At 53.7% G+C, this 19,015-nt stretch overlaps 1 protein-coding gene and 1 long non-coding RNA gene across 6 annotated transcripts; both read right to left on the bottom strand.

The window, feature by feature from the left end:
* Nucleotides 1–2,123: 2,123 nt before the first annotated feature.
* NR4A2 (nuclear receptor subfamily 4 group A member 2) lies at nt 2,124–8,498 on the bottom strand. 5 transcript variants are annotated; one of them, XM_071746325.1, is made up of 9 exons: nt 8,239–8,498; nt 7,353–7,478; nt 6,781–7,190; nt 6,325–6,648; nt 5,495–5,624; nt 5,139–5,302; nt 4,450–4,652; nt 3,877–4,055; nt 2,124–3,799 (listed from the first exon to the last, which is right to left on the bottom strand). In XM_071746325.1, the coding sequence occupies exons 3-9, from the start codon at nt 7,186–7,188 to the stop codon at nt 3,543–3,545; spliced, it is 1,665 nt and encodes a 554-aa protein (XP_071602426.1). In that variant the 5' UTR covers nt 7,189–7,190; nt 7,353–7,478; nt 8,239–8,498; the 3' UTR covers nt 2,124–3,542. The 5 variants fall into 5 exon arrangements, with proteins under 5 accessions (XP_071602426.1, XP_071602425.1, XP_071602424.1 ...); XM_071746324.1 differs by having other exon boundaries at nt 5,214–5,302; nt 6,325–7,190; XM_071746323.1 differs by having other exon boundaries at nt 6,325–7,190; nt 8,239–8,497.
* A 616-nt stretch (nt 8,499–9,114) lies between these two features.
* Nucleotides 9,115–13,074, bottom strand: LOC139797335 (uncharacterized). Its single transcript, XR_011726429.1, has 2 exons — nt 12,813–13,074; nt 9,115–9,602 (listed from the first exon to the last, which is right to left on the bottom strand). It is a non-coding gene; the product is annotated as an uncharacterized lncRNA (long non-coding RNA).
* Between the last annotated feature and the right edge of the window lie 5,941 nt (nt 13,075–19,015).

Genomic DNA, 19,015 nt, shown 5'->3' with positions numbered 1-19,015 from the left:
TCGGAGAAGCGAAGCTTAAATTAAATGTTGAGTGCGATGCGCGCTGTAAGCGAACACCCGACCTGAGCTCACCCCCACTTTGCAAACCCCAGCGTGTTTTGGAAAATCGTGCCGTAGTGCAAAGTCCTCATCCTTCCACTTCAGGAGGAGAAAGGTGTCCGGCTCTGGAGAGGAACAGTGCAGCAGCCCGCAGCCTAACCGGGCTTCACTGGCTACAGAAATGTGGCTTTTGGGTAATTAAAGCAAGCAGATTCCATGCTTACCCACCGGGGCATGGAAGCAGCATCTCTGTAGAAGCCGGAGCAAATGTACGAGAGGGGGGGGGGGGGGGGGGGAAAAATGGTGTGTGGGGGGAAAAAGTTAGGTTCAAATCAGCCCAGCGGCTCGATAATGAACTACAAAAAAAAAAAAAAAAAAAAAAAAAAGGAATCCTCAGGGAACAAAAAAGCAAGGGGTTTGTCTGCTTCTCCCACAAGCTAAGCAGAAAAGGCAGTAACAAATTTCACAATCAGCAGGGAGCTAAGATAATTAAGACAGTTACTAATCTGAAACATTGCATGCCTACAGAAGTAAAATCTTTTCATAAATCCTCCTATTGATACTACCGTTTAAAAATAATTCCTTCAGCTCCACATTCTGCGTGGAGCTTCTACGCCAAACATTTTTCTAAACGTGTCTGCACGGTGCTCGCTTCTTTCTTTCTTTCTTAGGGTCTGCACAACAGAGAAACCCGCGGACTTCTCTCTCCCCGGGCGGGCAGAGACCTCACAGCCCCTTCCTCTCCATCCTGCCCTGCCCCCTGGGGTGAATTCCCTGCAGACCCCAGAGCTCCAGGCACCGGGAAGCATCCCCAGCAATCCCACCCTGGATGCTCCTGCCTCCTTCCCTCACTCCAGACCTTTCCGGGGCTCACGCTGACCGGATCCTCACCGAAGCCGCTGCAGAGCCACCCCAGGGGGTGCGGAGCGGAGGGCAGAGCCTGGAGACCTGCGGGATGACGGTGCGGGCAAAGGGAAAAGCCGGATCAGGGGGAAAGTCGCTGCAGCGGGAGGAGAATTTGTGCTCTCCCCCAGGTAGGGAGGATTAAGCTCGTTAGCAAAGTTCTCACCCGAGGCACCGGGTGGGGGGCAGAGCAATCGGGGGCGGGGGGGAACCAGCTGGAAAGTAGCAAGGACCCCAGCAACAGCAAGCTCTGGACCTGCCCCACCCTCAGCCAGGCAGCTCCCGACCCCGCTAATTGTCCCCTCCATCGGACCCAGGTTTACTTCTTCTCACAACTCTTGTTTTTTAATCACTTCCTCGCTTTACATAAACCCACAAATCCCCCACCAACTCGAAGGTTCCGTTTCCCTCTGTTACCCCGGGTCTAAAGACACCTCAGGGCTTACATGAAACTTCTCCCGGCACCCCGGGGGTTTGGCCAGGTGGCGAGGGGTGGCTTAGCCCGCCGACCGCAGCCCCTTGCCACCGGGCAAGCCCCCACGGGCTGCACTGGCCAGCGGGGGGGATGAGGAGCTGCCGCATCCCCGTCCCACCAGACGAGCCCCCCCCTCTGTGTCGCCCCCCTGGGAGGGAGGGGAAGCTGGGGGGAGGGAGTGCAGCTGGTCCCGGAGAAGTCGTGTTCAAAAGAAACCGGGAAAATTCTGCAGGAAGTGAAAAGCCAGCCCGAGTGTAGGCATCCCCTCGACCCGCTTTCGGTACCGAGTGTCCCGCTTTGCTCCGCCGTTAACCCCAACCCAAACCTCCCTCTCCGGAGCCTCGGGACAAAGTTTAGAATTCAAATTCTCTAAAAAACAAAAATAAAAACAAAAAATAATGAGTTTGGCAAAGCCGATGCTTGCGCGGGAAGAGGGATGGATGGAAGCGTTGGGATGCTGCCGACACCTGCCACGGGAAAAATCTGGGCAAGGACCAACCTTCCAGGCTCGGGTTTCCCTCCTCTTCCTCCCGGCGAGTCCTGGCGCACAGGCTCCTGCCAGGGACCTGCCCCATCCATCCATCCATCCATCCATCCATCCTGGCGGGCAGGGAATTCCCGCACGGGCAGAGGCTCATTGTCCTCTGCCTGCAATGGATGCTGGCGGCGGGGCTTCTCGCTTGGGCAGAAAGAAGACGAAATTCCATTCGTTTACATGTTTTATTGTTGTAAACATTAAAATTGTCTTTCTCAAAGAAAGAGTTATCAGGAGAGGAAAAAAAAAAAAAAATAATCGTCATCATAATCATCATCAGCGTTTCTAACTGTCATACACCATAGAAAAAAAGGCAGTGACTCGTATCGTGTGCCATACTGGGAATATACAAAGAAAAATACTACAGAAGGTGGCAATATTAAAAATATTACTCCAACGTAAAATAATATATTAACCAACTATTTTAGACATTTAAAAAATGGAACGAAACAAACAAACAAACAAAAAAATTCAAAGTGCTCAGTAATTTCCAGGGAGTTATGTATATTATAAGCACTCTGGAAACAGTCAAAAGCTGCTGCATGCAAGATTTGTTTAGCTTTAGACAACAAAATAATCAAGATATAAACTTCTTTTTTTAATCAACATCAACAGTACATACAACACTTACAAACAAGGAATGTCGGACGGTGTTTACAAACACTATGTGTCCCTGTGGGGAGGGTTTCAGGTTTTGTAATACTTGTGCCCACCTATTATACAACTGAGAAAATGTTTGAAGCTTAGATAACTACCAGTCTTTATAAAAGCTAACAGACTACATAGTGTCTGGAATACTATTTATAGAATATAGACATTACTGAAATAGCAAGTGCCTATAACATTGTCACCCTAGAATCATCATGCTTTCCTGGTACGGAGAAACTTATTTTTCTTTCTCTTTATTCTCCTTTTTTCCCTTTTTTTTTTTTTCCTTTTTTATTTTCTTTTTTTTTTCCCTTTTTTTCTTTCTTTCTTTTTTTTATCTTTTTTTCTTTTTTTTTCTTTTTTTTTTTTTTTTGCAAACACGTTTAGCTTTTAATTTCTTTTTTTTTTTTTTTTTTTTAGAATTGTTTTCCATATTTCTTCATAAATAGGCACAGAATATTTTTTTTTAAAAAGCCAAACTGCATCTGATAAATTTACAAGCCTTCGCCTTCTTTACTGACATGCCACCCACGCAACATTTAGGGTTGGATATATTACAGCTTTCCTTTACAGCAGAAAACTTTAGTTTTTAGGAGGGTGAGGCGTGTACAGGGTCACCTTAACACTTTGTTTGTCACCGTGTGAGTCTGAGCTGCACACCCGGCATTGCCAGATCCGGCACCTTTATAACCAGAAGTCCTTAATAATAAATTCATTTATAAGCTGATAATAAAAAGTTTATACCATGGTATTTGTGTAGTCCATGATCTGCATCCATGATGCCCCAGAGCCAAAATGCCCATTTGGCGTTCTGCCTGCAGGAGGTTTGCAACACTGTGTGGGAGGGAAGCTGCACCCGAGGAGCTGCTCTGGGCCCAGGCCAATTCCCCTTCAGACAGGCCAAGTTTCCCTTCAGTTCAGTGGAAGTGCACAGGAAGAGTCTTAAAAAGGTAAAGTGTCCAGAAAAAGTTTGTCAATTATTGCTGGCGGTGGCACCAAATCTTCCAGTTTCAGGTAGAAAATGCGCTGCAGCCCCTGCGTGCAAAGCGTGCGGAGTTCAGGGAGCTTCCCCAAGAGTTTGGACAAATAGTTGGGGCGATTCAGCCCCCCGTTATTAAAAGTCACATGGTCTTTGAGACAATTGACAATCTTGTTCTGAAGTTCTTCCACCCTCTTGGGTTCTTTGAGCCCGTGCCTCTCTGCGAAGGAAAAGGATGCCGCAGGTTAGGGGTCTGGCAGGGAGGGGAAGGAGGGCAGGAGGGGGAAGGACACTGACCTGTCACCATGGCCAGGGCAGCGATGCAGGAGAAGGCAGAGATGTCGATGTTCATGTTCTGCAAGTTGGAGGAAAACTCCACGATGGAGTCAATCCACTCCCCAAAGCCACGGACGCACTGCAACCGGTGCAGGACCACCCCGTTGCAGAAGATGAGCTTGCCCTCCACTGGGTTTGACCTGGAAGGAATATGACAACCCCAAAATGAGCAGATAGATGAGTGGGTAAGAAAGAAAAAACAGAAATAAGATAGGAGGGGGGGTGGGAGGGAAGAGAAAAGGTGAAAAAGAGAGAAAGAGAAAGAAATCAAGCAATAAAAATAAAATAGAGAAGAGGGAATGGAAAAGGAAAAAAAAAAAAAAAAAAAGGAAAGTGAAAGAAGGGAAAAAAAAAGAGAGAGAGAGAAGATGGAGGGGAGAAAAGCTAAACAACTAATTACTTGAGGAGCAATAAATGAAGGATTTAAGAGGCACCTAATTACCGAGGAGCTAATAAAACGCAGATCAGCGGACCTTGAAAGAATCCGATCTCACAATCGCCCAGAAGCACCCGCCTCAGACCCTGGCTGCTCACCTGTACGCCAGCCGCAGCACGAACAGCTCCAGGAAGGCGGATTCGAAGAGCAGGTCCTGGTCCGTTTTAGGCAGATCAGTGAAGCCGGGGATTTTCTCTGCCCATCCTCGGATGATCTCCATGGAGCCGGTCAGGAGATCATAGAACTGCTGGATGTGCTGAGTGTCATCTCCGCTCATCTGGTAGTCGGGGTTAGCCTGGAACTGGAAATTCATTTCAAAAAGCACTTAATGAGGTTCTCTAAAGTATATAACCCGTGAAATTGCTAACCCCGCTTCTAGTGGGGGAGACAGGTTTTTATAACAATTAAACCTCTCTCTGACCAGTGAGGAAATTAGATGTTCCGGGGCAATTAATTCAATTAGGAGCGGCGCTACCAGGTCGCCGCTCTCCCTACGCGCAGGGCGGATTCTGGGCGGCCCGACCCCCGGGGCAGCCAGCGCCGAGGGGCTCAGCCCCCCCCCCCGGCCCTGGGGAGACGGCCCCGGCTGGCAGGACGGACGGACGGACGGACGGACGGTCCTGCGGGGAGGGAGGACGAACGGACAGGACAACGTGCTGCCGGCTCGCCCCCCCCGCAGCCGCCGGAGCTCGGCGCCGCGGGGCCGGCTGCCCCCCCTCCCCGGGCGGGCGGTGGGCGGTGGGCAGTGGGCGCAGGTAGGTCCCTACGCGAGCTCGGTCCAGCTTACCCTGGAATAGTCCAGGCTGGTCATAGCCGGGTTGGAGTCGACATGGGCTCTCACCAGCGCACTGATCAGACTCACCGGGGGAGAGGGGGGAGAGGGCTCCTGGGGGCTCTTCGGTTTGGATGGCAAACGACCCCTCCGGCCTTTGAGGCTGTCTGTGCGCACCACTGCAAGAGAGACGGGGCTCAGCCGCTGCCCCAGCCCGGCCCGGGACGGAACGGGACGGGACGGGACCGGCTCGGCGGGGAGAGGGATGCGCGGCTGGGACAGGGATGCGCGGCTGGGACAGGGATGCGAGGATGCGCGGCCGAAGGGGGGATGCGCGGCCGGGGGAAGGGTGGGCAGCCCCGCCGACTCACCCTCCTTGACCATGCCGACAGCCAGGCACTTCTGGAAGCGGCAGTACTGGCAGCGGTTGCGGCGGCGCTTGTCCACCGGGCAGTTTTTGTTGGCCAGGCAGACGTACTTGGCGTTCTTCTGCACCGTGCGCTGCGGGGACGGGACGGGGCGGTCAGCGGCAGGACTGCGAACCCCGTGCCCCGCTGTCCCCATCTCCCCATCTCTTTCTTTCTCTCTTTTTTTTCCTTTTTTTTTCTTTTTTTTTTTCTTTCTTTTTTCCCTTCTTTCTTTTCTCCTTTCTTTTTCCCCCTTTTTCCCCGTCGTTCCTCACTACCTTTCCCCCCCTCCGTTCTTGTTTTCCATTTTTCCTTTCCTTTTTTTCTCTTTTTCTCCTTTTATTGTTTCTCTTTCCTTTTCTTTTTTTTTTTTCCTCTCTCCCCCCACCCCTTTTCTTTTCCCTTCCTTTTTTCCCTTTTATTTTTTCCCTTTTTTTTTTTTTTTTTTTTTTTTCCAGGGCATTTAGCAAGAGAAAATTGATAGCGTTAACATCTAAGCTAACCTCGCAGCTCCTAGCTGTGTTTTATATGCCAAGAGGAAGGGAAGGAGACGCTCGGTAAATACAAATCCGTGGGCATTCATATTATTTACATTCCTCGGAGACCTCCTCTATTTAAAATGATAAGATTATTCAATCAGGATGGCGAAATAAAGAGATCACTTAATTTTACCACAGGGAATTCTGTTCCACTTGGTTAGCTCAGACACGGCTCTCTGTCCTAACCAATTTCCATCTGAAGGGGAGAAAAGCAGCAGCTCCCGGCCCCGCCGGGTCCCCCCCCTGCCCGCTCACCTTGAAGAAGCCCTTGCAGCCCTCGCAGGTGCGGACGCCGTAGTGCTGGCAGGCGGCGTTGTCCCCGCAGACGGCGCAGAGCCCCTCGTTGGAGGGGGACCCCCGGGAGGGCGGCGAGGGCACCTGGCTGTCCAGCAGCTGTGGAGCGTGTCCCAGCTGCAGCCCCGGGAAGGCCATGGAGGGCTGCTTGCGGATGGGGTTGGGGACGGCGAAGGCCTGCCCGTCCACGGCGTGGTGGGCCCCGGCCGGCTCGGGGTTCATGGGGACGTGGAGGGGCCCGTCGAAGCGCATCTGGCAGCTGGAGACGGGGGTGCCGGGGGGCGACTGCTTGAAGGAGAAGAGGGAGAGGCGGGAGACGGGGGTTTTGCGCTGCTCGATCATGTGGGTGGTGGCCACGTAGTTGGGGTGGAAGTTGTGCAGGGAGCCGGGGTCGTCCCACATGGGGCCGTGCTGCACCTGGAAGCCGGGCGTGGAGGGGGTCGGGGGCGACGAGGGCTTGTAGTAGACGGAGCCTGAGTGGGACATCATCTCCTCGGACTGGGGGGGGAGGTGGCTGTGCTGCTGGTAGCCGTGCATCTGAATGTCTTCCACCTTAATGGAGGACTGCTGTCCGGAGAGGGGCATTTGGTACAAGCAAGGTGGCTTCACGTCGTAGCTTGTGTTGTAGTTGTCCATAAAGGTACTGAAGCTGGGGAGAGAAGTGGTGGCAGTGATTTCAGTGTTGGTGAGGTCCATGCTAAACTTGACAAACTCCGGAGTTAAGAAATCGGAGCTGTATTCTCCCGAAGAGTGGTAACTGTAGCTCTGGGAGGCCGGGCTGGCTCCTTGAGGCGAGGACCCATACTGAGCCTGAACACAGGGCATGGCTGGAAACGAAACACCGTCATGTAGACTCGGCCCGCACAACCGCGCTCCCTCCGCCCGCCCCGCACCGCTCCGCACCCCGGCCGGACACGGGGGCTGCGGGGCTGAGCCTCCTCCCTGCCCCGGCCCCGCGGAGCCGCGGGAACGAAGCGCAACAAACAAACCTTCAGCCGAGCGAGAGGCGTTTTCGGGGGAGCTGAAGGCGGACAGCGTCGGAGCTCGGCGGAGAGCAAAGTTTCCGCGGTTTTAGCACCCGGAGGAGGCGGACTCCAGCCTGCCCAGCGCGCTGCCTGCAATACACACACACACACCTGCTCTCCAGGCTGACCCGGGACCACCGAGCCCCGACCCGGCAGAGCCTGCCCGCGGCGGGGACTTTCGGGGGCCCCGGTGGGCTGCGGGAGCGGTGCCGGGGCAGGGCCGGGTCACTTAGAGCCCCCCGAGGTTTAGTTTGTATTTTATTCGAATCGGAAAGAAAAGTTTCCGCGGGCGGGCTGTCTCTCATCTACCGCACCGCCCGCCGGGTTTATCCCCCGGATTCCGACCGGTTCGTTTTTCCGTCCTCCCTGGGAAGGCGAGACGCGCATCTCCGAGGAGCGCCGGGCGCGGGGCTGTGCCCTCCAGGGGTCCCCGCATCCCGCGGGACCGCCAAGCCGCCGCCCAAGTGACAGCCAGCCCGGCTGTCCCCAGCCCGGGTGACAGCCAAACCGGGAGGAGCGGCAGCCCGGCGACAGCCAGCCCCGTTGTCCCCAAGCCCGACGGCTCATCCCGGGTGACACGCGTCCACGGGAGGCCCGTCCCGGGGAAGCGGGACCCCCGCCGCACCCTCCGGGTTCCCCCGGAGCCGGCGAAGCGCCGGTCTCGCCGCGCCGCGCCGCTTCTCACGCGGGCTCGGCGGTCGCGACGGTCGCGACAGGCGGGTGGGACGCGACATTCCACCCCCCCACACCCATCCACCCACGCCCCCTCTCGCCCCCCCCGGAGCCTCGCGCGTGCGATCCCGCGGCGGGGTGGCGGTGGGCGGCGGGGTCCGCACGCGTGGGCACTCACCGGAGAGCCGGGACCTGCGCATGCATCCAAGTGCCGGGACACGGGACGGGTCGGGGACACGTCGCGGTGGGGACGGCGACACGTCGGGGCTGTGTCGGGGAGCGGGTGGGCGGCGTGTCGGCGGGCAGGCTCTGCGGCCGGAGTGTCCCTGCCCGCAATGTGCCTTTGTTTATGTGGGTCCCTCCGCCGCCGCCAACGTGCACACCGAGCCCCCCCCGCGTCACCGCGCGTCACCCGCACCGCACCCAATCAGCGGCCGGGGGGAGGGCGGTTTGGCCCCGCCCCCCCTGCCCGCGCTCTGCCTTTGGTAAATTTCCGACGGTGACATCACGGGGGGGGACACGCCCCCAGGTGCCCACCCGGACCCCCCGGGGCACCCACACCCACACCCACCCGACGGGGCGGCCGCCCACGCTGCCCCTCTCTCTCTCTCTCTCACACTCACACACACGCACACGCGCGCACGCACACCCACCCCGTCCCCAAAAACGGGCGCGCGGGGGCGTGGCGTCATCTGCATAGGGGGCGGTGGCGTCACACGAAGGAAAAGGGAGAGCGGGGCGTGACGGCGCGTGCCAAACCCCCCCCCCCCCCAACACACACACACACACAGACACACAGACACACACACACACCCAACACACACCCTGTACCCCCCCTCACACCCCTCCCCAACACACACACACACACACTGCGTCACCATTGACGCAACCGCCCGGCGCGCCAAAAATAGCGCGCGCCCCGACGGGAGCTCCCGGGGCGACGGACAAGGGTGCGGCAAACCCCCCCACCCACCCACCCACCCAGCCACCCCACACACACACACAGTTTGTGAGGGGGGAGGAAAAACCCTTCTCTGTGGAAAGACAAGAGCCGTACATCCGCGCTGCCTTTTATTTAACGCGTCCGCGCTTTACACCGCACCCGTCTGCATCCCCCCCCCCGGATCCATCCCCCCGTTTCCAGCCTCCACGCAGCATTTCCGTGGGTTTAATTTTATTTATCCCTCCCCCAGCAATGCATGCGGGCGCACAACCTCTCTGATTCGCGTGGCTGCGGTGAAGCGCAGGATGGGGAGAAGGCAAAGCGGGGCTGGCTTGGTGTGGGGTTGGAACGAGGTGATCCTCGGTGTGTCCTTTCCAGCCCAAAGCAGTCCGGGGTTCTGTGACCAAGGGCGCTGCGCTTATTAAAGCCCCGTCGGGAAGGCTGGGCTGGCAGCTCCAGAGGCTGCGAAGGCACCACGGGGGTCCGGCTGGTGTCAGGAGGCTGCAGAGGGACGAGGACACTCGGCCTCATCCAGAGTGGGGTCCGGAAAGCGGCTCTGGACGCCGCCCCCAGACCCGGACCCTCTGCTGCAGCCCAGCCTGCAAAATAGAGAGAAAAGGAAAAGTGAGGAGGAGGGGTAGGGGGTGGCACCTCGGGGCTGCTCCCCGGGGCTCCCGGGGAAGTTCGGTGTCTGGAGAATGCAAGAGAGGGTCCGGGCTGGGAGCAGACGCTGCCTCCAACTCTCCAGGACCCGTTTTGTGCCGAGCAAAGAGAATGAGCGCTAACACACACCCCCCCAACAGCTGCAACCTGAACCTCAAAAGTCAACATCTTCCCCACAAGATCCTCGCTTGGCAGAAAACCCGCATAAAGCACGGAAACACGAATGGTTTGTGTGAAGCTGCGAACATTCCTGCCCCGAACTTTTCTCCTGCTCCAAGTCAGACACCATTCCCACTTGGAAAAGGCTTTTCCCCTTTCAGCTCACACTGTAAAACTCCAGGCACCCCACAGAAAACACTTCCCACCCTCTGCCCCGGTCGCCTCCCAAGGATCATTCCCACCGTGTGGTTTTACTCCCTCTCTCCTACAGAGTTACTACTGCCACGTATCCAGCGTGAGAGCAGAGATGAGGAAAGAAATGAGAGAACGCTGTCAGATGGCTCTGACCCCCCAGGGGTATTTAAAACATCGCTGTCACGTCTCGATGGGCTGCTCTGGCTTCCTCCTGTCCTGCTCAGCCACCTGCACCTCCCCTCAGCTCCTGCAGCCCCAGACACTGAGCTGTCACCTGAGCACCAGCATCAGCCCTGTCACAATACTTCATCCAGGCTATAGTTTTAGCCTCACATAAGAAACTTGCTGCAAAGGCCCTTATAGTGATAAGTAACACACCTAATTACCATATCCTTAGAATAGATGTAATATAAATTTCATTACTCACTTAAAAGTTCTAAAGTTAACAGCATAAACTTGAAGTTGGGTAATTAAGTAATCCTTATATAGACACTTATTAAAGTATTTATACATATTATCTTAAATCTACATCTATCATTTTGCCAATTAAAATTAGGACTTTAATTGCAATTAAGTAATTTAATTGCCAATTGAACAGCAAAATTGCTAAGTGACTAATTTTAATGCCTATTTTAATTACCAATCATGACTGGGGAGGGAGCTAATCAAGCGATATCAGAGTAATGATGTGAAAAAAAAAAAAAAAAAAAAGAAAAAAAAAAAAAAAAGGAGAACAAACATTCAAGGCTATATGCCTTTAAAAATAACTCTAAATTAAATAAGTGCAAACACAATTTTATACATGTGGAGAAATGCTGTATTTTGGTGTCTCGCTACTGGAGCTCAGGAACACATTTCATTAAAAACAACCATCGCTTTTCTTCCCCCAAAGAGCAGATAACAAAGTGCCCCTTACCCCATGGTTCTGCCCTGGGCTCCCTGAAAGGCAACCCCAAAACTGTGTGTGGGGAGCTCTGTACCAGCCCCCACTGAGTGCCCTTCAAAATGCTTAAAAACTTGAAGCTGGGGAGCTGAAGGAGACAGAACCAGGAACCAGCACCAAACCCAAGGAACCAGGGTGGCACTGATGGGTCTGAGGGTCCCCTCAACAGAAAGTTCCCCATTCTGGTGGGACTGCAGCATCCCCCCGGGTCAGACACCCCCCTCTCAGTGCAGCTGGTGGCAGTGGGACACGTGGCCCTGGTGCCACAGGGACAGGGAGGCCAGGGCACAACCTTCATCATCCACAGCACCCTCTCTGCTGCTTCCTCCGAGGAAGAGCACAGGAGCACCCACACCTCCACAGAGAGGGGTGTCACCCCCCACCTTGCCCCCTCCAACCATGCTGGAAAGGTGCAAAGGTGAATCACGAGCATTTTTGACCCTGAACTGCCCATTTATGAGGACTGACTCCAAACATACTCCACAAAGAAAAAAACTGTCTTCCAGAAAGGCCCCATCCCTCGATGAGAAGGTCACTGGGACAGCTTCCACAGGAGGAGGCACAGCAGCAGACCCCACAGGCCATCTTCATCTTCTGGGACTGCCTGCGTGTGGGCCTGCTTCAGGTACTGTCACCTTCAATATAAAAGCACAAAAATTCTCCTCATTCCTGTCTGTGAGCGTAGCAAGTCCCCGAGGCCTGCAGGAAAGTTGCAGTGTTTGTCTGAGACTGAGAAGCAGAGGAACTGGTGTCTGGCAGTTGAATATTTACCAGCAGAACGGCCGTGACCAAATCCCTTTCCCCATGCTGGAGGGACACAGAAGACAGAAGGAACACTTGTACGTGTTCCTGGGTGGTGAACACACGTTCACCCCACGAGATGCTGGTGTTACCACCCAGGGATCCGAGACCAGTGGTGTCTGGAGAGAAGGAGAACCACAGCATCTTTTTGTCCAGTTTAACTTCAGCACTTCTCACCGTGAGCTGCAAAGTCCCCATACACTGGGCCTGGCCCCAGCACCACCCAGAATGGGCTACAGAACAGTGGGCCTGTCCTCCAGGGCATGCTGAGGGCTCCAGCCCCGAGCAACAAGTGGGAGAGCAGGCACTGTGTTCCCCTGGAGGTTTCCAGCCAGCCAGCAGCAGTGACCACAGCAGAGCCCCGGTGGGGAGTTGGAGCCCTCTGAGCACGGGAGCTCATGGGCAGACTCGGCCCCGAACAGAGCAGCTTACAAGCACTTTGTTATCCCCCTCATATTTTCCTAAGCCATCCCAAAGACATCCAGCATCATTCTCCCTTCTCTCCTGCTCTTGGTCCACTTGGTGCTGCTGGCAGTACCAGACGACAGGAGGTATTTATCACGGTGATGTTTATTTCAGCGTCTCTCCTCCTGGCTGCCGGGTGGCTGTTCCGCGGAAGGCTCTAAAGCTCTATTTTCCCTCAATCACCACCGGCAAACCAGCACCAAGGGGGCACGGCAGCGCCTGCCTGCTCCGACTGCTGCCAAGGCCCCAGAATGCCAAGAGATGTTCGTGGCCTTGGAAGTGGGGCTCGGTTCGGCCACGTCCACCCGCGGGACACCCCCGGGCAGGGAGCGCTGACCCCCCCCGCTTCGGCCGCCCGGAGCCGCTCCTCTTGTCCCGGGATCCCGGGGCCCCGCAGCCGGGCTGAAGGGGCCACACGGCTCCTGCTGCCCCCCGACACCCCCGTGCCCACCCCCGCGTACCCTGCCCTTACCCACAGCCCCCCTCCCCATCCATCCAGCTGTGCCCGAACCGCTGGCGGCACCGCGCACCATACCGAACCCCAACCCGGCTGCGGGACCCCCCCTCGCCTCCCCCCCGCTACCTGCCTCCTCCGCCGTCGGTGCGGTGCGGTGCGGAGCGGTGCGGAGCGTGGTCCCGCAGCGTCCGGAGCCCCTCGCCCCAGCCCGGATCCGGGGGCCGGGGGCCGCCGCGCCCCCTCGCAGCTGCCGCCGCAGCCAAACGCGTCAGCAGACGTCAGCACGGCGGCCGTGACGTCAGCACCGGGGGGGGGTCTGGGGAGGGAAGGGGCCGGGGGTGGGGGGCGGCTCCGGTAACTTGCGAAGGGCTCCCGGATCGCCCCGCCGGGCCCCCGCCCCTCCCCCGGGGCTGCTGGGGGACCTTGCGGGTGGGGTTTTCCTTGTTTAGGGTTTTATGTTTTCGTGTGGTTTGGGTTTCCCGGTGCTGCCCCCCGCCTGCAGCCCACCCCACCGCAGCACAGCCACAGGGGCACAGAACTGTTTGGGTTGGAGGGACCTTAAAGCTCCCCCAGGGCCCCCCCTGCCATGGGCAGGGACCCCTCCCACAGCCCAGGGTGCTCCAAGCCCCATCCAACCTTCAACACTGCCAGGGATGGGGCAGCCACAGCTTCTGGGGGCAACCTGGGGCTCAGCACCCTCACCCCAAAGAGTTTCTGCCAGGTGCCCAACCTCAGTCTGCCCTCAGGGTCAAGGTGCCACCCAGGTCCAGGTCTGCAGCTCCTCAGCCCTGTGGTGGGACCAGCACGTCATGGTTTGATGTCAGTCGAGCGTCCCAGCGTGGAGCTGGTTCCAGAAAAAGGACTATTTTCGGTCCCTTGTAAAGTTTTCTTACATAAAGCACACATCTCCATCCTTACACCCCCCACGCATCCAGGCTGTGGCACGGACGCCGATTGCGTTTCTCACTTGGCAGTCTTTTACTAAAAGGTTTGAAAAATGCCCAAAGTAGTAACTACGCTGCAGAGACTGCTACAGCTTTGCGTTTGACACCCATTTCTGAAATCCTGTTATCCGACAAGGATGCCAGGCAGCTTGGAATAGTGGCAAAACAACCCCAAGATTATCCCCAGAAATGGCACTGGGAAGATGCTGGGAAGCATGAACAGCCTCCCACCAGCACCTTGTGAGCAGGTCAGGGAAGGGACAGCAGACAAGCAGAGCTGCACCACCCCAGCTCTCCCAATCATTTTGCTTCTGGTAGGATATATGAATGGAATTACACTTTTTTTCCCCCCGGAATTCACGTGTGCAGGCTGCAGACACACGCATGGATCAGACACTCCTAACTCAGCATCTCACCTCCCTGGGCTGGTGTCACTGGCCACCATGTCCCAGCCCTGACCAAACCAGCTGCCTCCCAGGAAGGGCTGGCTCTTGGCAGGAGTCCCAGGGGGCTGCTCCCAGGGTAACAGCAAGACATCCATATTCAAAAAGCACCAGCACCTCAAGCCAGGACTTCCAACCCTCTCGCTCTTTGCTGCCTTTGTGTTGTGTTTTTCCTCTGAGGCTGTTGCCAGAAGCTCTGGCTGGTGGGTGGGACACAGGAGGCATCTGAATGGTTAGTGAGCACCACGATGCTCATCCAAAGGGGCCCTTTCCCTCTGCACCTCCTGTTTCCCCCCTCAAGAAGCCCCCATTAGCGTGGCATGAGAAATCCAGATGGCAAAGACAACCTGGAGTGTCCCAAGGGTCAGTGTCTGGATGGGGTGACAGCAGAGGTGGTCAGGCTCTGGGCTGGCCATCGCCTGGCTTGTTTGGGAATTGTCTCAGGGATGGGCTCCAGAATGTTCTGTCAGCTCTGGAAACCCCCCAGAAATGTCACAACAACTCTAAAATAGCATAATTACACATTGTTTTCCCCTGTTTTGGTAATTAACTGACAAAACACAGTGAAATCTGGTTTAATTTACTGCTTTCTTGAAGCGAAATCCTTTTTGCTGTTTTAAGTGAAACCCTTTCTTGGTTTGAGGAGATTTTTCTCAACATATCTGGGATCCTTACCCCTCATACAGTCCCCAGAAACACACTCCCTGCCAGACACTGCCCCGTTTGACTTCAGGAGAGGTTTCCAGCACAGCCTCCTGCAGCAGCCCATGCACTGGAATATGTTGCCAGCCCCATCTCCAGATGGACAACACGTTCCAAAAATCCTTGTGCACAGAGAGGTCAATGAGGAACTCCAAAAGTGCCTCTGGGCCCCTTGGGGCTGGCTCTGCTCAGCACTGGGGCCAGGAAAGGTGTCTGACACACAAAAAGAATTTTTCCTCCGAGATGTTTCTCATTATTGGAGCCTGACAACAGCAGCGTCGGGTTGCTCAGGACTGGGTATCAGGAGCCCCATCCATGGGTGCCAAAACTGGAAGAAAGGGTGTTTTTTCTCAGGACATCATGGCATCATTCTCTGCCATCAGGCACTGCACAGAGCCTTGCAGGTGGGAAGCATAATGTCTGGTGTCACTGAGGTTCCAGGAGTCAGTCTCTGTCATCCCCAGCTCCTCCATGGCAGTCCTCTCCATCCATTGGCTGGGGATGGAGGGTTTGGGATGGGGGGTTGGGATGGAGAGTTTGGGATTGAGTGTCTGGGATGGAGGGCTTGGGATGGAGGGTTTGGGATGGAGGGTTTGAGATGGAGTGTTTGAGATGGAGGGTTTGGGATGGAGGGTTTGAGATGGAGTGTTTGGGATGGAGGGTTTGGGATGGAGGGTTTGGGATGGAGAGTTTGGGATGGAGTGCTTGGGATGGAGAGTTTGAGACAGAGTGTTTGGGATGGAGGGTTTGGGATGGAGGGTTTGGGATGGAGAGTTTGGGATGGAGTGCTTGGGATGGAGGGTTTGGGATGGAGGGTTTGGGATGGAGGGTTTGAGATGGAGGGTTTGGGATGGAGGGTTTGGGATGGAGGGTTTGGGATGGAGAGTTTGAGATGGAGTGCTTGGGATGGAGAGTTTGGGATGGAGTGCTTGGGATGGAGGGTTTGGGATGGAGGGTTTGGGATGGAGGGTTTGAGATGGAGGGTTTGGGATGGAGAGTTTGGGATGGAATGCTTGGGATGGAGAGTTTGAGACAGAGTGTTTGGGATGGAGGGTTTGGGATGGAGGGTTTGGGATGGAGGGTTTGGGGCTGTGCCTCCAGGGCTGCAGAGGGTGTAGTGGTACTCTCTGTAGTAGCTCCCAGAGGCCACTGAGCTTCCTCTGCAGCTGGCTCCAGGATGGGTGTTGAGCAGTGAGGAAGTGGCAGAATGAACTGAGATGCAAACTCTCAGCAGCTCTCTGGCTACCTCCTGGGTTCCAGTCTCACACCATAGTGCAGGCTTCAGAAAACAGTGGTAAAATTCAGACCAAACAACTCAGGATGGTTATGAATTTGCAAAACTCCTCATGTATGTGATGGTTGCTGTCACTAGAGGTAAATGGCAGGGAGAATAAACCCATTAATGCAGGATGGTAATTGAAAACAGGACTTGTGTAGAGAATGGAGTTTGTAATTATGAGAATAGTTATTAAAATATCATTTTGCTTCTTAAAATGCCTGATTTTAATACAGCGTAGGAAGGAGTTATGTTTAAAGGAGTTAATTATTTTCAGTGCTTCAAAAAGGGAAGTCTAAGCTGAAAATGATTTACCAAAATTGTTAAAACAGATTTTTAATTATTGGTTTTTAAATGCTGTTGCAGAGTATCAGCTGAACCTTATTTTTACCCAAACAGTGCTTCATGAAACCAAGGAAAAACTGGAGGTTTTTCTCCCAGTTTTATCTTTATGGCATCTAGTCCCCCAGTGTGAATAAAATAGATTAAAATTAAGGTAAAAATTGAATCCCATTAATATTACTAGTGAATAAAAGTAGTCTTTTGTATGACAGAGCTTTAATAAGAAGATATACCATAAAGAGAGAAATAAAAACTGGATTTTAAGTTTATCAGATTGTTCAATACAAAAGCCAACAAAATTCAGCCTTATTGATGTGATAAGCAAGAAGCAATATATTTTTTCCCAGATCAGAACATTCCAGTACCAGATACCATTGGAAAACCCAGTCAATTTTTACATCAGTCAAATTCCTACTAAATTAGCCCATGGTTTTTACCAAGCAGATCCCCAGGCAGAGCTGCCCACTATTGCTGTATTGATAAAGAGATGTAAATATATTGCTTTCTGGCTCCCCAGTTGGGCCAGGCCCTGGGTACCAGCTCTGGGGACAGGACACTGAGCAGAGGCTTCCTCAGAGGGGATTTGGGGTGTTCCATGGAATGATCCATCCTGAAGAGATTCCTGGGCTGGTTTCCAAACCTCCCTGGGTCAGGCTGTAAACGAAAGGTCTGCAGGAGCACTCCACTGCCTGGGTGCTTTGGCTTTACCCTCAGTGTGAAATTGTGCTAGACTCTGTCTTTCTGAGCTTTACAAAAACCCCTCCTATTTGCCTTAAATCCTGAAACTTTACTGTCCATCTCTGGTGAAGCTGAAGACCAGTCGAGGTTCCTTGCTCCTTTTATTGAGTCCTGCAGACTCCTACCTGCTTCCCGAGGGCTAAATTTGGCTGAGAGAACCATTGTAATATTGTGTAATTAATTTGCCAGTCAAATAATTTCTGCAGGACTATAATTTACTTATCTGTCTCCAACCCTAATGAATATCTCAGTTCAGTACTTTAATCCTGTTTTCTGCCTTTTTATTAGTTTCCTTTTTTTTTAGCTCTAACTTCCATAGTTCTTTACTATGGGCTGATTTGTAACCTGTGTTTTTGAGATGTTCTTGTGATGTTTTCACAAGGAACACCACAAACCAGCTGAACAATTAGACTTTGTAGTACAACTTGCATGACTGGAAGCTAACGACAGACTTCCTGGCTTCATTCCTCCATTTCATGGTGTACAAGGGCCTTAATTCAATAAAAATCGAAGTTGTAAAAATTCAGGAGAAAAAGCAATTTGTATTTGGAGGATCTAAGATTGTGACTTTGTTCAAACTCAGCCTAACAGACGTGCAGGACTTCCTGAAGGTTGTTCTGAGCACTGTAGTCCCTGACGAGCAGACAGAAACCATTTGGTAAATTTGGTAAATATCAACAACATTTCCAGTTGTTTAATTTTGCAGATCACAACTCTGTCTGCATCGATTTCTAATGTGTTTATTGTTATTATTGTTCGTAATGTCTGAAATCTGTCAGGTCACAGATTTCCTGATCTCTATCAGGAACGCTTTTTGAAGAAGAGCAGGAACACTAAATAAAGTATGAATAATGTAAGAGATTAATGAATATTCTTGCCTGACTCAGTGGATATTTGCCATCAAATGGATGATGTGATCAAATGATGGAAGAAATACAACTGTAGGAAGTTATTTCTGAATGGCTGCTGCTGCCAGTGTCCCTTGCTCAGGATTTGGAGCAGTACCCAGGGGCTGTGGAGTCCAAATCAGGAGGGGGAGGGAGCAGGAGCCCTGGGTCAGGTTTGCCCTTGCACAAGGCATCAGTGGGTACGGTGGAGCTGGATCAGTGACAGGAATCCTCCTCAGGTGTTTGCTTTGTACTGCCATGCTCTGCTTCTCTATGTTATTGAATGAGAGTGTTTATTTTAAGGAGGAATTTTGAGTACAAACATTTAATCCTTGGGAGCAAGTGCAGCCCTAGGAAAGTCAGGTAGAAATGCAGGAATACCTGAAATACCTCTCTGTCCCTTCAGAAGGTGTCTGTGATCACTCTGACCTGTGCAGGGGGCAGCTGTGAACCAGAGCTCTGCAGCCTGGACTACAGAAACCCATCCACGTGGGGAAAAACTGCTGTGGAAAATGCAGAGCGAATTTAAGTGCACATCTAGTGAGAACCAGTGAAAAGTGCAGAAACTTGAGCAGATTCAATGAAGACTCTTGTGGGTGAGGTTTGTGAGGTACCCAGAATGAGTTAATCCCAGCAAGGAATGCGGAGGAGCTGCCAGATAACAGTGACATTGTTTTTCCCTGATGTCAGCACTGAAACCCAAACACAAAGAGGTGAATGTAGTCCTCTGAGAGAGCTGTTGAGAAGCTGAATGTCGGGCTTGTGCATCCAGCAGCATTAAAAGCTGCTGGGCACACGATGACAAAGTGTTTCCTGGAACCAGGGGCTGCCTCCAGACCTCTGGGCCAGGCGGGTGCAGTGGGCGAGAGTCGGAAGATCCCGGGATGTGGGAGCTGAGATGAAGCCCAGGCAGCAGCAGGGCTCCATCTCTGCCTCCTCAAGTTCTGGGAACATGCAGGTCTGGTAGGATTGGGCTCACCACCCGGGAGATAGATAG

Source organism: Heliangelus exortis, chromosome 6 (assembly GCF_036169615.1).
Source record: "Heliangelus exortis chromosome 6, bHelExo1.hap1, whole genome shotgun sequence".
In the NCBI taxonomy this organism is placed as follows: Eukaryota; Metazoa; Chordata; class Aves; order Apodiformes; family Trochilidae; genus Heliangelus; species Heliangelus exortis.
This window is presented reverse-complemented; position numbering and strand designations above follow the sequence as displayed.

Bases quoted from the DNA above. Each gene is read 5' to 3' on its own strand.
- NR4A2 (XM_071746323.1), bottom strand. From the start codon at position 7,188: ATGCCCTGTGTTCAGGCTCAGTATGGGTCCTCGCCTCAAGGAGCCAGC. The intron at 5,303-5,494 runs GTGAGTCGGCGG...TCTCTCTTGCAG, and splicing joins TGTCGGCATGGTCAAGGAGG to TGGTGCGCACAGACAGCCTC. The intron at 4,056-4,449 runs GTGAGCAGCCAG...TATTCCTTCCAG, and splicing joins GTGCTGCGGCTGGCGTACAG to GTCAAACCCAGTGGAGGGCA.